Source organism: Macaca fascicularis, chromosome 8, assembly GCF_037993035.2.
Source record: "Macaca fascicularis isolate 582-1 chromosome 8, T2T-MFA8v1.1".
NCBI classification, from domain to species: domain Eukaryota; kingdom Metazoa; phylum Chordata; class Mammalia; order Primates; family Cercopithecidae; genus Macaca; species Macaca fascicularis.
In genome coordinates, this window is record NC_088382.1 from 150309223 (window position 1) to 150325812 (window position 16590).

The following is a 16590-nucleotide window of genomic DNA, read 5'->3' on the forward strand; positions in this document are numbered from 1 at the left end:
TATGGAAGACAGTATGGCTATTCCTGAAAAACTAAATAGAGAACTAGCATATGATCCAGCAATTCTACTTTCAGGTATATGTAACAGAGAAATGAAAGTATATATCCACATAAAAACATGTGCATCAGCTACTCAGGAGGCTGAAGTGGGAGGGTCGCTTGAGCCGAGGAATTAAGAGGCCAGCCTGGGCAACATAGCAAGACTGTATCTTTGAAAAAAACAAATAAGTAAACACAAACATGTATATGAATGTTCTTAACAGTATTATTCACAGTAGCTAAAAATGGGGAACAGTCCATGTCCGTCAACTGATATAAATGGATAAACAAAATGCTGTATACCTATGAAAGGGATATTATTTGTAATTAAAGGGAATAAAGTACTGACACGTGCTACGACTTAGATGAACTTTCGAAACATTCTAAGTGAAAAAAGTCAGTCACAAAGAACATACGATTTCTTTAATGAAATACCTAGACTAGGAAAGATTAATATAGACAGCAAGTATATAAGTGATTGCCAGCGGTCGGAAGGAGGAGGAAATGGGGGATGACTGCTAATGGGTGCAGGATTTCATTTTAGAACATTTCATAAAAATGTTCTAGGCTGGGCGCTATGGCTCACGCCTGTAATCCCAGCACTTTGGGAGGCCGAGGTGGGATGATCACTTGAGCCCAGGAGTTTGAGACCAGCCTGGGCAACACAGTAAGACCCCGTCTCTACTAAAAACAGTAGTCCTAAAACTGGTTGTGGTGATGGTTGCACAACTCTGAATATACTAAAAAACATTGAATTGTACAATTTATTTATTTAGAGTCTCACTCTACCATACAGGCTGGAGTGCAGTGTACAATCCCAGCTTACTGCAACCACTGCCTCCCGAGTTTGAGCAATTCTCATGCCCCAGCTTCTCAAGTAGCTGGGATTACAGGCATGCGGCACCTCACCAGGCTAATTTTTGTATTTACAGTAGAGACAGGGTTTTGCCATGTTGGCCAGGCTGGTCTTGAACTCCTGGCCTTAAGTGATCTGCTTGCTTCAGCCTCCCAAAGTGCTGGGATTACAGGAGTGAGCCACTGTGCCCAGCCGAACTGTACACTTTCAGTGGATAAACCGTATGGTATGTAAATTGTATCTTAATAAAGCTATTGAAGTATCATTAATAACAAAATGGGATACTGAATATTCTGAGCCCGAGGGAACCAAATGCTCTCTGTCCAGCAGTCCAGGACCTGGAGAGAAGGCACTTGTGTTCTATTGTTTGCCTACTTCCTGGTTGTGTTACTATGGTCAAGTGATGAAACTGACTGGCTTCTAGATCCTCATCCATAAGATGGGGGTGAGCTAGAGGATCTCTAAAGTCACTTCCAGGTCTTAAATTCTCACTTTGTTTCTGGGATAAATGAATTCAAAGTTCATAGTGAAAGAACAATTTAGTCTGAAACAGAAGTCTCGAAGAAGTCAATAAAGTCTTTTAAAACTTGGAGGATTTAACAAGGTGGAAACCCATTACTGTCTAGCCAAATTAAGTCCAGAATAAAATGAAATGGATTTAAGTCCCATCACTTTTAGGAAAGAAAACTCTTTAGTGCCTGTCTCTCTCCCACAGTGCTGGGTGAACACGTGCTTTGCTCTAGTTAGGTCCAGAGTATGTTTTGGTCTCTAAATCAGTCTCACGTCCCCCTCAGTTTTGCTTATACTGTCCCCTCTGCCTGGAATGTCTCCTCCCTCCATCTGTAGAATACTTCTGATCCTTTCAGTCTTTTAGATGTTACTTTTTTCACAGAACAGCTCCTGCTTTTGCCAGCCTAACATAAACATATGTCCTCTGTTCTCCTAAGGAGGCCTTTTTCAAACTCTACCCTGGGTCGCAGGTACTTTGCACTTGCTCTACCCCTGCTATTATGAGCTGCTAAATTCCTGAGGGCGAAAAATCCTTCCTTTTCGCTTAGCCCTGTCATGTTTCAAGCAGTGTTCCAGATGGAGTCTGCTCTAAACTTAACTAAATAACAACATGAATTCCCCCAAAGACACCCCAAACAGGAAAAGGGTATAAAGAGAGCATTCTAGGCTTTTCTCTACTCTGTGTGCTATGGTGGCAATTTCCAAAGGGTGTTCTACGACATGGTTGTGTTGAATTAAAAGAGGCAAAAAAAAAAAAAAAAAAAAAAAAAGAGTTCGGCTACCTTTGTACTTGTTTTAAAGATATGTGTTAATATACAAGCATTAATAATGGTTGCAGGGGAAAGGGTTTCCTGAATCAAATGCTCTTGGAGTCCAAGAACGGAATGAGGCAGAGCCGGGGACTGGAACAATAAACAGAGCTGACAGCTGCACAGTGATGCACTCTTGATAAATTCAGGCAAAAAAAAAAAAAAAAAAAAAAAAAGGTGCAATTTACTGTGTATTCTGTGTGTACTGAACTACCTACTTTACATACAATTTGATAATCTTGATCACGACATTGCTATGAAGCAATATTATAATCCCTATTTTACAGAGTCTCAGATAAACTGGGCAATCTAAATAGGGGCATATAGGTGGTAGTGGTAGAACTGCGTGACTCCAAAATCTGCTGTGCCATGATGCTATTCTAAAAGCGTACTTCTGACTCACCAAATAAAAAGGAATATACAAAATAAATAGATCAGAGAATGGCAAAACCAATGTAAACTATCTCACAGTGATGCAAAGACTTAACTGGGTAGCAAATGATAACACAAGGTTCCATTTCAAAATAAAAATAAAAGGTAAAAAGTTGAAAATATGTTTTATGATAGACAAAATATTTGCACAAAGGACACCACAAAATCAAATGTTGCTAACCAACAGCCATGGAGAGCACAACTGTATTGGTAAAACAGCTCTACTTCTGTTCTCTACAAATTGGAGGTTAGCATGGTGGTCAAGAGGGCAGGCTTTGAGCCAGACTGTCAGTGTTCACAGTAGGGTGCTTCAGCTCTCTATGCCTCCCTACTGTCAATGACAAAAGGAGTACAATAACCAGCTCCCGTGGTGGGCGGATTACCTGAGGTCAGGAGTTTGAGACCAGCCTGGTCAACATGGTGAAACCCTGTCTTTACTAAAAATACAAAAACATTAGCCAGGTGTTGTGGCGCACGCCTGTAATCCCAGCTACTTGGGAGGCTGAGGCGTGAGAATAGCTTGAACCCGGGAGGCAGAGGTTGCAGTGAGCTGAGATCACACCATGGCACTCCAGCCTGGAGAGTGAGAGTCTCCATCTCAAAAAACAGAACAAGCCAACAACAACAACAAAAATAAGTATACTGGAAGAGGTATGTAGGTTATATGCAATACTGTGCTATCTTATATAAGGAATTTATGCATCTGTGGATTTTAATCTCCATCCCTTGCAGATATCAAGGGAGAACTGTATTAGTGAGGGTGCTTTCCATGATCGCACAATTGGCATTAAGGTAGAGGTCAGCAAGTGAGATTTCTGGCAGTGAGGGGACAGGCCTGAACAACAGGATTTGTTTCATATCCCACAGGACTTCTTTTTCTGTTTTGAGACAGTCATGCTCTGTTGCCTAGGCTGGAGAGCAGTGGCATGATCTCGGCTCACTGCAACCTCTGCCTCCTGAGTTTGAGTGATTCTCATGCCTCAGATTCCCAAGTAGCTGGGATTACATGCATGCGCAATCACACCCAGCTAATTTTTGTATTTTTATTTTTTGAGATGGAGTCTCGTTCTGTCACCCAGGCTACAGTGCAGTGGTGTGATCTCGGCTCGCTGCAACTTCTGCCTCCTGAGTTTAAGCAATTCTCGTGCCTCAGCCTCCTGAATAGCTGGGATTACATGTGCACACCACCACGCCTGGATAATTTTTGTATTTTTAGTAGAGATGGTGTTTCGCCATGTTGCCCAGGCTGGTCTCAAATTACTGGCCTCAAGTGATCAGCTCATCTTGGCTGCCCAAAGTGCTGGGGTTACAGGCATGAGCCACCATGCCTGGTCCCCGCAGGACTTTCTGCTGTTTCTCTCAACTTTATGTAAGTAAAACAACAGCAACAATAAAATCCCTGTTGCTTGAACACAGAATGAATTCTGCTTTATATATTTTGTATAGTTTGTATAGATATTCTGTATAGTTTATGAGGAACTGAACTTTCCAGAACAGCAACTACCGTGTATACTGATGGGCAATTTTATTATGTTTCATTTAAAATTTACCAAGATTTTCTTACCATTCTAGAAAATGACATCACCAAGACTAATGAAATTCCTATCAGTTATAGCTGTGGGGGTCTGCTCTGTCACTGCTGTATTCATGATGAGTCCACAAACAGGTGTAAGGATCTGGCTATGCCACCATGTCTCCCAATGTCATTCGACCTGAGTGCTTTATACATGCATGCATAACGTTATAAAAAATGACTTTCTTTTTAATTTCTCCTGTATAGTTGGGTCTCCAAACACTAGTATTCTTCCACTGATATTCTGAAATTGGTAAGTCATTCTATTACCTATGTATTTTATTTCAGGATTAGTAAATGGGACATTATAAAATCATTTTTTATATAAATGCTGTGCTGGGTTTGATTAGGGTTGAGAACAATGTTCTGAGGCAGTTATTCTCAAACATTTCATCATTTTCAGGACCCCTATACAGTCTCAAAAATTACTGAGGACTCTAAAGAGTTTTTATTTGGAATATAACTACCAACACTCATACTGTTAGAAATTAAAACAGATACTAAAAAGTATTTATTAATTCACTTAAGAATAAGCTCATCACATACTAAAAAAACCACCTTTTCAAAACCAAACAAACCAAACTGAGAAGAACACATGTACATCTACATTTACGTAAATTCGCTTTAATGTTAGGCTTAACAGAAGGCAGCAGGTTCTCATATGTTTCTGCAGTCTTACGATATTCTCTTTTGTTGCAATACATGAGGGGGAAAAAGTAAACTCATAGAGCTGTACAACTGGAAAAGGGAGGAGTATTTCCGTAGATTTTGAGCACAATTGTGGTACTGTTTTTTGATTCGACACCAAAATGCAAGTGACAGCTTCTTAAAGGTGAGTTGCAATGTGGAATTTACAATGGTATCATCTGTTACATTAAAATCCATAGAATTAAGGGAGGAAAAAAAGGGAAAAAAAATCCATTACTTTTTCTTGTAGTTTCAATGGAACTTATACTCATGTGTGATTTTTAACATCCTGTGTAGGTCATTTGAAAGATACTGATTTACTGAGCTGCACAGATCCTCCCAATGTTAACACATTTCAGTAAACAACATACATTTTTAAAATAACACATGTTAATATCATCCTGAGCTTACTATAACAGTCTAAGAATTTAGAAAGCTGTCAAGATCACGGTGTAAGTTTTTCAAAACTCTAATTTTTGCTTGAAAACAAAAATTTTATCACTGGTAACAAATAGTTGTTTTCCTCAATGTCACAGCCTCACCTCTTTCTCTTTTGAGAAAATGTCTACCAAATATCCAACTCTGAACAGTATGTCTGCCAGCTGTTCTTTCAAGTAAAGCTGGCCTTCCATGAAAAAAAAGTGTTTAGTCCAGCTTGCAACTCAACTGTATAGTGCTTTTCTCAAGACAAGACATCGTGTCTAGGTGTGCAGCAGCAGGGCTAACATGCCCTTCCTGGGTCTTCATGTCGGATATTTTTCACAGATTCATCAAGGCCTTTCTTCTGTAAAATGGCATTTTTTTTGTGTGTGAGCACAGGGGTGAAGAACACAGTGATGTCTAGTACAACTTCATGCCACTGTCCTGATTTGTGCTAAGGTGTCAGCAGTTCTATTAGTGGAAAAGGCAAATAACATTTTTTTTTTTTTTTTTTTGAGACAGTCTCGCTCTGTTTCCCAGGCTGGAGTGCAGTGGCGCGATCTCAGCTCAGTGCAACCTCTGCCTCCTGGGTTCAAGTGATTCTTGTGCCTCAGCCTCCTGGGTATCTGGGACTACAAGTGCGGGCACCACCATGCTTGGCTAATTTTTGTATTTTTAGTTGAAACCGGGTGTCGCCATGTTGGCCAGGCTGGTCTCGAACTCTTGGCCTCAAGCGATCCACCCGCCTCAGGCAAATAACAAAACATTATCAGATGAGTTCTGATGTCACGGACCTTTGAAATGGTCATGGGGACCTACAGAGGTCCAAGAACTACACTTTGAGAATGGCTGTTCTAAGATACCTTCATCCTGAGGCTCTCCATTGATCCAGTGGGAATCTGCAGGAAAGCAACAGGCACAGATGAAAATGAGCATTTAATGCGCTACTCCCATGCAGGACTTGTCTCAGGGAAAGTTCTCTAAAGATGATTATTATATGAAAAAATTGGTATTAAGCATGATGAAGCGATCCATACATATTCTTAATAATTGGCTTTGTGGTTATAATGCTCTTACTATTAACCAAGTATAAGTAAGCTTTAAAAAAAAAATTGAAAAATTTTTAATTTTTTTTTGAGACAAGGCCTTGCTCTGTTGCCCAGGCTAGAATGCAGAGGTGCAAACATGGCTCTCCACGCAGCCTAGACCTCCTGGGCTCAAGTGATCCTCCTGCCTCAGCCCACTGAGTAGCTAGGATCACAGGCACATGCCACTAAATTTGGCTAATTTTTAAATTTTTTTGTAAAGATAAGAGTCTCATCCTGTTGCCCAGGCTGGTCTCAAATTCCTGGGCTCAACTGATCCTCCTACCTCAGTCTCCCAAAGCACTGCAATTATAGGTGTGAGTCACCACACCCGGCCTGTATGTAAGTAAACTTAATTTTGAATCTTGATTGGGAAAGAGAAAGACTTTTCACCTATAAAACTTATACAAGTTTTCACTTATAAAACTAATTAAGCTACATTAAAATTTTTCTATATTAGTATTAACAACAGAAAATTTATCTACAGAAGCCTGAGATCCTATCTAAATTTCAGAAATCTAAGTGGCTCTAGAGGCTGAGGCAAGGGATTGTTTAAGCCCAGCAGCTCAAGAGAGCTTGGGCAACATAGTGAGACCCCATCTTATTTTAAAAAAAGAAAGGAAGGTAGAAATAAAAAAAAAATCTAAGTAAGACAGCTGGGCGTGGTGGCTCACACCTGAAACTCCAGCACTTTGGAAGGCTGAGGTGGGCGGATCACCTGAGGTCAGGAGTTTGAGACCAGCCTGGCTAACATGGTGAAACCCTGACTGCACTAAAAACACAAAAATTAGCCAAGCATGGTGGCAGGTGCCTATAATCCCAGCTACTCAGGAGCCTGAGGCAGGAGAATTGCTTGAACCCAGGAGGCATAGGTTGCAATGAGCCGAGATAGCACCCCTGAACTCTAGCCTGGGCGATAGAGCAAGGCTCTGTCTCCAAAAAAATAAAAATAAAAATAAAAAAATAAATCTAAGACTTACTTATTCTAATATATCACAAGCAGAATTATGAAAACTCACCAGAATCTAACGAATTCTCACTTTACAAAGTACAGGAAGTGAGGAAATAGTGGCCTACCAAATTGGAAATCACAGACTCATATCAGATGTGCCAAATACTGTGACCATAAAAGCAGAATTTGATTCTAAAGATGAACACTGAGAAGGTAAAAACTGCATACAGGACTTGATTCTGACTGGCATGAAAGTTCAACAATTAACATACTAGTATTTGTTAATAATCATCAAGCATCTGTATATCTATGCTATTTTAGATGATTTTCTAGCTATTAAAAGTTTTTTTTTTTTTTTTTTTTTTGAGACAGAGTCTGACTTTATCGGCCAAACTGGAGTGCAATGGCGTGATCTTGGCTCACTGCAACTTCTGTCTCCCCGTTTCAAGCAATTATCTTGCCTCAGTCTCCTGAGTAGCTGGGATTATAGGTGCCCGCCACCACGGCTGGCTGATTTTTGGATATTAATAGAGACGGGGTTTCACCATGTTGGCCAGGCTGGTCTTAAATTCTTGACCTCAGGTGACCCGCCCGCCTCGGCCTCCCAAAGTGCTGGGATTACAGGGGTGAGCCACCATGCCCGGTCACCATTAAAACTTTTAATCTGGGGGTTGCCAAATATTTTCTTTAAAGGTCAAAGAGTAAATATTTTAAATTGTGTAGGCTATACTGTCTCTGTCACAACTGCTCATTTACACCTGTGTAGGGTGAAAGCAGCTGTGTATAATACACAAATAAATGGGTGTGTTCCAATAAAACTGTGTTTCAATAAAACTTTAACAAAAACACAGCGGGCTATAGTTTCCTTATCTGTTTAACAAATAAACCTTTGTGTAGAGTGCAACAATGTGCTTATAGAAAAGAATCTCAAAATATGTATTTTGAAAATACCTTAAAAAAAAAGAAGTGTTAAGGATATTTAAATATTTAAGCCAAACTAGTCTTTGTACTCTGAAACCAAAAAAGAAGTTGAGAAGCCTCATCACCGCTGCCCATGAACCTAATTTAGAAAATCAGTCATATTAAGCTCATTAAAAATCCAGCAGATTGGGATATAGACATATGTGTAGCTGAAGAGTTGATTTAATCCTGTGAGTTTTAGGGAAGTGTTGCATTCTTTGGTGCTCATTACCAAATACTTATGTTCCTTTGCACTTGTGTACTAAATAAAGTGCTGGACAGTGAATTATCTTCTAACATCCCCACCCAAGAGGTAGGGAATACAAATAGTCATTTTGCAAATGAGGAATGTGAGATCTGGAGTAGGTAGGTGACCTGCTCAGTCATCAGACTGTAAATAGCAGACCCCTATGTGAATGAATCCACTTGACTTCAAGGCCTGAGAAGTTAATGATAAGATTCTCCCAACTCTCAGTACTGGACTATTCTGCAGTAGTAAACAAATTTAAAAATAGGCAAACTTGTAAACAGAACATGGAGGGCCTCAGATGCTGGGATGTGGGGTACATGTTTGTTTTTTCCTGTGGGTAACTAAGGATTTCCTGTTGTTGTTAAGCTGGGAATGACAGAGAAACATCAGGTGTTCCCACTGCCTCGTTCAATGTAACACCCATCAGACAGGTATGTGTTTCTTCTCTGGGCCTCGGTCCTTCTCTCTGTAGAAGGGGCTGGTCTGAGGCACCCTCTGTCTCTAAACATCTGCATAATTGTGTTAATCACATTTTCACTTTCAATGTATGTTTAATGTTACAGAGTTCAAAATGACGACCAAGAAAATAAAAGTTTTCAGCCTTCAAGATAAAAAAAATTGGTATATTTAAACAGTACTTTGTCTTATCAAATTTCTGAATACTTTTCATAAAGAAAATGAATTATCAAAGTTTCTTAATATATTTTTTAACTAATCAAATATCAAATGGTGGTAGTTAATAACTACTAACTACAAAAAATCCTATTATCTATTAACTTTCGAGAAAAAGAACAGAATTGGAGTATTCATGGCAAGTAACCCAGTGTGTGAAAATAGCATCCTATCAAAAGCCAATGGTATATAAAGACTTATTAATCTAGGGAAAGTGTCACTCTGTCTAAAACCCCCAGCCATGGCATGGCCCAGCAGCTGTAAAAGGGCCGGGCTGACCTCTCTGAGGCAGGAGAGGGCACCAGTAAAGGATATGAACGTAAGTGGGCAAGTAGGGTCTAAGGATGCTGCTGGAAGATCTTATTAAGGAAACAAAAGCAACTGCAATGTGCTCTCTTTCCCAACAAACAACCCAGCCACCAGCTACGAAAAGAAAAAGGCAAAAAATGTGCAGAGTTCTCAACAAAACCAAACAAAGGAATATGGTCAGGTGGAAACAGACTCATTTTTAAATAAAGCAAAATGCAAAGCATCTGTGACCTAGTTTAGTATTTTAATCCAGACTTGATCATTAGGGAGATCTCTGACAACCAACAAAGGAAAAACCTCCTCCAAGTTAGGGCAGCATAGGAAAAGCATTTTAAGATGACATCTAATCCAACTGCTCATGGCTTCAAAGAGCCCCTACTTGAAATACAAATGAGGAAAGTGAGTGCACATGAGGGTAATAAGAGAAGACAAGCAAAAAGGAAACAATTAGTTGGTGTTACAACTATTACTCTTAGAATAACCTGATATTTGATTTTCTCCTCATAGAAAACAGTTGCCTAATTGTAAATCTCAAAAGTTAGTAAAAGCAACCCCAGAGTTGGGGTGAGGACTGTAGCTACCTTGGGTGGCGCTTCATCAGACCCTCCGGAGTCCCAGGACACTGTGGCCTGTCTTCTGGACTCCATCCTCATGCGTTCTTCTTGCTGAGCCTTCTCTTCCTCCAGGATTGTGCTAGAGAGACAACACATTGTCTTAGGGGAGCTGACAACCCAGAGTTAGCACACACGAGACCCCACCCTGAGTTATCTAAGGAACACCAGTTGGCTAACAGTACATGATAACAATAAAGAAAGGATCCTAGACACAGGGGAAAGAAGGATCAGGTTTCTAAGTCTTCACGAAATGATTCTAGAATAGCCTTGGTCCAAATGGGCAAGTCCATTTAAAGCACAGCCATAGGTAAGAAAAAGACAGCTGGTAAGAAAAAGAAGTTGCAGAAAATGAAGGACGGGCCAAGATGAAATGTTTGCAAGCCAAAGTTGATCTTGAGCAGAACAGAATTCCTCTGAGAAATCCCACGCAGCACTTTTATCAAGCATATACATGTCTGAGGACAGATTCTTTTCACACATAATGTGATCACACCAGCACTTACGTGATCAATTAGCAATCTGGCCAATAATCTCCCTAAATTGCTCAATACAATCTTCCTATCGTTCAGCTTAACCGGTGCTTTATCTGATCAGGAAAATAAGCAAAAACGCGACAGTATTTACAAGTGCTTCTGAAAATACTCCTTGCTTTAAGCTGGACACCCCATAGTTGGTAACACTGCTACTTACCACTGCTTGACTACTCAGAAGCTATCTGAAGTCCCATATAATGCTGCAGCCGCTGGAGCCTCTGCAGCGACTGCTAGGCAGCTTCTTCATCTTGGCTGTTTGCCATCACATAAACCCCTCAGAATGCAGCCAAAGCGAGACTTTGCTAGTTTCCCATTCCATGCAGATGCCCCAGGGCTCAGCAGGCAGCAGTTTGAAACCCTTGTCTTAACTGTGGCAAACAGCTCTTCCTACATTCCTACAACTCTAGAGTTCTAATAATGACACTCATTCAAAGTTTCTAGGCTCCTGGTAGATAGTATGCAGTAAACAACCACCCAGAAATTACTCAGGAAAGAGTGACATCAGTGCACCAGACTTTCTAATCTGGGAATTTGCTGTTTAAAAAGACATTCCTGCTTGGCTGGAGGCTAAGAGTGTGCTGTTTCTCACACAACTCAACTTACACAGTCACCTTCTGAGTCAGGAAAAGAGACAAAATTCATTTCATAACTGCCCCAAGTCAGCAAACCATCACTACAGATGGTAAGACTTTTTTCATCCCCCAAACAAAAGGGAATGTCTGCCTCAAGAAATGATCATATCAGGGCCACGTGTGGTGGCTCACGTCTGTAATCCCAGAACTTTGGGAGGCCGAGGTGGGCAGATCACGACGTCAGGAGTTCAAGACCAGCCTGGCCAAAATAGTGAAACACCGTCTCTACTAAAAATACAAAAATGAGCTGGGTGTGGTGGTGCATGCCTGTAGTTCCAGCCACTCAGGAGGCTGAGGCAGGAGAATCGCCTGAACCTGGGAGGCGGAGGTTGTGGTGAGCCGAGATCACGCCACTGCACTCCAGCCTGGGCAACAGAATAAGACTCCACCTCAAAAAAAAAAAAAAAAAAAAAAAAAAAAAAAAATCACATAAGCATTTTACATAAAAAGCTTTTAGTCAAAAGTCCCACTCCATTCTCAAGATATGGTTTTGGTTTCTTTCTTGCTCCAGTTAGATGATCGTGGCTGAGCAAAACCACAAAACTTTTCACAGTATTTAAGAACTGTGCAGCAGCCTTGACAGGCAAGATGCTCATTGGGTGCCAGCACTGTTGGGAACCTGGTCCCATGTGCCAGGCCCAGGGGACTCCTGGTGAGTGGTGCAGGGAAGTTTGGGGACAGGTCTGGGGAAGGAGCACAGGGGTCCTGAGAGGGCCACTCTCTCTCCCCTGCCCCTCTGATCAGAAGAACGCTCCCCTCAGCTGCTGGGAGGATTAAGAGAGATCATGGCTGTGAGAGCATCTGCTATAAGCATTACTTGTCATCAGTGGGCATTTCTAATGGCATTTACTTGAGGGCTGCTCATTCAGCAAGTATTTGCTAACTTTGCTAATTTGCTCTGTGCAAGAGGCACGTGACGAGGTCTTTGAGGTGCTTTGTCTAAGAGAAAAGAAATACTCAAAACCTTGAAACAGGGTCAGGCAAGTTGGCTTATGCCTGTAATCCCAGCATTCTGGGAGGCTGAGGTGGAAGGATCATTTGAGTATGGGAGGTGGAGGCTGCAGTCAGTCAAAATAGCACCACTGCACTCCAGTCTGGGTGACAGAGCGAGACTTGTCTCCAAAATAAATAAATAAATGAATACATACATACATACAATAACAACAACAACAAAACACACTGAAACAGGACATGAGTGTTGTGACTGAGCAGTAGAGAAGAGCTTGGCCTGGTGTGTTCTAGCTGCAGAACTCAGCGGGAGAGGGCACTGCCCCAGGCACTGGGGGTGGTTAGGGAGGAAGAGTCCCAGCGTCTCAGCAGGTTACAGTTACAGACTCACACCAAGCACATAATGTTTGTGTACTTTTGGTCATGTAACGAGCATTACATGTCCAAAGCATAGCAATGGTTTCTGTCCATTTCTTATGTGAAAACAAACACCTTTATATTTCAATTTTCCTTATATATTTTAATTTATGACTTAAACACCTTTTGTTATACTTTGAATGAAACAGTGCCTGCACATAGCTGACACTTAAATATTTGCTAAATGAACAAATACTGTATATGGATAAAATACATGCATTATCATTACCTATTAGATGTTTAACTAAGCTGAGTAAATTCAGGGATCATTAGTGGTTTAAAAAAAAAAATGAATGGGAAAACAATAAGGCTCAATCAAACTCAAGGAGTTTGAGTCACACGGAGATCAGGTTTAAATTCTGCCACAGACAGACCATGGACAACTCTGTCCCTCCAAGCCTCATCCACAAAATGGGGTGCCTCCCTAACTACCTATCTTGAAGGGTTGTTGTGAAGAAGATCTAAATGAAAATTAGACAGCTTATGTGACGAGCTCTGAAATGCAAGAGACTTTTAAAAATCGAAAGAACTATTAGAAATTCCCCATCAGATAATAACCTGTGTAGCTAATGGCTACCATTCCCACAAAGAGCTATGAGTCTTTTTCTTTTCTTTCTTTTTTGTTTTTGGGGCGGAGTCTTGCTCTGTTGAATGGGCTGAAGTGCAGTGGCGCGATTTCAGCTCACTGCAACCTCTACCTGCCAGGTTCAAGCAATTCTCCTGCCTCAGTCTCCCAAGTAGCTGGGACTACAGGTGCACGTGCCATCATGCCTGGCTAATTTTTTGTATTTTTAGTAGAGATGGGATTTTACCATGTTGGCCAGGCTGGTCTCGAACCCCTGACCTCAAGTGATCCGCCTGCCTTGGCCTTCCAAAGTGCTGGGATTACAGACATGAGCCACCACGCCTGGCCTCCTACCTTTATTTATTTATTTGTTTATTTTTTATTTTTTAAAAAAGAGATGGAGTGATACTATGTTGCTCAGGCTGGTCCTGAACTCCTGGGCTCCAGAGAAGCTGGGATTACAGGCTTACACTATACGCCTGTGCAAATATTTCAAATGAGTTAAAATCCAAGTTGAGCTTGAAATACAAAGGAGCAACCATGTCTTTTTATAAATTCATCAAATCACCTATGAAGTGTTAGCAATACAACTATTAAGACTGGCCATCAATCAAACCAACAGATCAACAATATGCCTGCTAAAGCAGTCACTGATATACAACGCCTTTGAACTTGACAAATGTAAAGACGTTACAACTATAAGGAATAGGAGTTGATACTTTGGTATGAGCTAATATAGCTTCACCCAGTCCTGAACATTTACCAATGAAAACGTGGGAAGCTATATCTTAACTTTCTAGATTGTAAAACACCAGTAAATCCATACCTCAAAAGGCTGCTAATGGAGTTAAAAATACGTATTTTTTTTCAGAGCTGGGGCACGTGCACACATGGTGGGAACTACCATTGCTTTTAAAAGTGAAGTGATTAATCTCGCTTCACTTCCCTTTTTCCTCACCTATAGCCCTTCTTCCTTTAAGTCCTGGCAAGTTCTCTGAACTCATTATGCTCTCCCATGCCTCTTTATGTTGTGTCTCTTGCCTGGAACACTTTTCTCTTCTTTCTCTGGCCAACTCTTACTTGTATTTCAAGTGTCAAATAGCAGTTCCTCCAGAAAAATCTTCCCTGAAGCTCCCTCCTCCCTTTAGGCTAAGTTACATTACTCTCCTTACTCTTTTCCAAAGAAACTAGTGCCTAACTTGCTCTTAACTCTTGCCAAAAGACATTGTAAATATCTGTTTGTTTGACTTTTGCTCCCATTAGGCCAAGAGTTGTTACCCGAAGGCCCACTTTCAAATGCTCAGAATTAGCACTGACCCTGAAGCATAATATGAATTAATAAATGACAGGTAAATGGATGAATAAAGCCCTATCAGTGGAGCAGGTCTACTGACTAGTCAAGAAGAGCACATTATCAAGCTTCCTGTTCTTTTCAAATTTAGTTTTATTTTTATAGAGACAGGGTTTCGCTATTATTGCCCAGGCTGGTCTCAAACTCCCAGGCTCAAGTGATCCTCTTGCCTCGGCCTCCCAAAGTGCTGGGATTATAGGTGTGAGCCACTGTGCCTGGCCAATTTCTTTTTTCTTTTTTTGAGACAGGGTCTAACTCTGTAGCCCAGACTGGAGTTCAGCGGCACGATCACTCCTGAACTCAAGTAATCCTCCCACCTCAGCTCTCTGAGTAGCTGGGACTACAGGTACATCACCAGGCCTGGCGGATTCTTTTTTATTTTTTGTAACAATTAAATAATAAATAAAAATCTCACTGTGTTGCCTAGGCTAGTCTTGAACTCCTGGACTGGAGTGATCTTCCCACCTCAGCCTCTCAAAGTATTGGGATTACAGATGTAAGCCACCATGCCTAGCCCCTGTTCTCTCAACTGGCCAAACAGGAAAGGACCTGCAGGCAGCTTTCCTCAAGATGGTCAATGGGAGCAGGGGACCAGTCAGAGACCAGGAACAAAGAAGGCCTAGCTGGCCTGAGAGAGAAGCACATCTCTGGTTGGTGGTTTTACGGTGCCCTGCTCTCTGTCTCCTGACCCTTAAACACCACACCTTCAGTTAGAGTTCCTAAAAGTTTTAAACAGGTAAAAAGTCCGTAAAAATCAAGAAAAAAAAAATTGGGAAAAACAAGTGTGTTTCTTCTACTCCTTCAAATAATTAAAATACAGGCAAGCTGAGAGAAGGGTAAGTGGGACATATTCTTTAAGGCAACGGGAACTCCGTTTTCAAAGGGTTCTCATCAGGCAATGTTATTTCACACAGATTGTTTTGTGAAATGGGCCACTCTGGTCTTAAGGCTACTTACTGTTTTCCCCAAGAATCTCTAAAAGGGTCCCGTGAAGTCCCTTGCCACAAGAAGACCCTCTCAGGCTCCATCTGCCCTGATATATCCTACCCACACACACTTCCCCTATTCTCTGACCCACTGAATTTATTGTCTGAATGTTTCATTTCAGCCCTTAATCACATATTGCCATGTTGTGGGATTTAGCTTGTAAGCTCCCTACAGTTGTCAGACATGAATCTAATTTCTCTTGTAAGCTAAGTATCACTTGCATATTACAGACACTTCTATATTCTTTTTTTTTTTTTTTTTTTTTTTTGAGACGGAGTCTCGCTCTGTCGCCCAGGCTGGAGTGCAGTGGCCGGATCTCAGCTCACTGCAAGCTCCGCCTCCCGGGTTCGGGCCATTCTCCTGTCTCAGCCTCCTGAGTAGCTGGGACTACAGGCGCCCACCACCTCGCCCGGCTAGTGTTTTGTATTTTTTTTTTTTAGTAGAGACGGGGTTTCACCGTGTTAACCAGGATGGTCTCGATCTCCTGACCTAGTGATCCGCCCGTCTCGGCCTCCCAAAGTGCTGGGATTACAGGCTTGAGCCACCGCGCCCGGCCTATATTTCTTTAATTAAACATCCCAGACTTGTTCCTCAAAGAACATAATGACAACTGGGAAGCAAGTTCCTTCAATCTCACTAGTTCATTCTCATACCCAAAATAGCATGTCAAAATGCTTCTGAGAAACCATAATTTGCTGCTCAGAGGAACCAAGAATATAAATAACTCATAAAAAATATCTGTTTTTACAATGGGAAGACTAGTCCATAGATGGAGTAAGAGGGCACAAGGAGACAGTACTGAACTTTTCTCTTTACAGCTGCTGAAGAATCCAGAGTAACAAACTAGAATGTGCAGAGTATCAAGGAGGTCAAATTGAAGCATATTTTCCCAAACTATAAATATTTTTAGTAGCAATACATTCCATCTGAAAGCTCTTAGCTGCCTAATGTGAACTGGCAACAAATGAGCCCTCATGTTTTTTCCCAGAA

At 41.2% G+C, this 16590-nt stretch overlaps 1 protein-coding gene across 50 annotated transcripts in view; it reads right to left on the reverse strand.

The window, feature by feature from the left end:
• PTK2 (protein tyrosine kinase 2) overlaps positions 1-16590 on the reverse strand; it is a 356961-nt gene that overhangs the window by 47608 nt on the left and 292763 nt on the right. For all 50 annotated transcript variants that reach the window (XM_073999554.1, XM_073999553.1, XM_073999548.1 and 47 more), the window contains one exon: positions 10135-10246. In XM_073999554.1, the coding sequence (XP_073855655.1) occupies positions 10135-10246 (112 nt within the window). The remainder of the gene's footprint in view (positions 1-10134; positions 10247-16590) is intronic.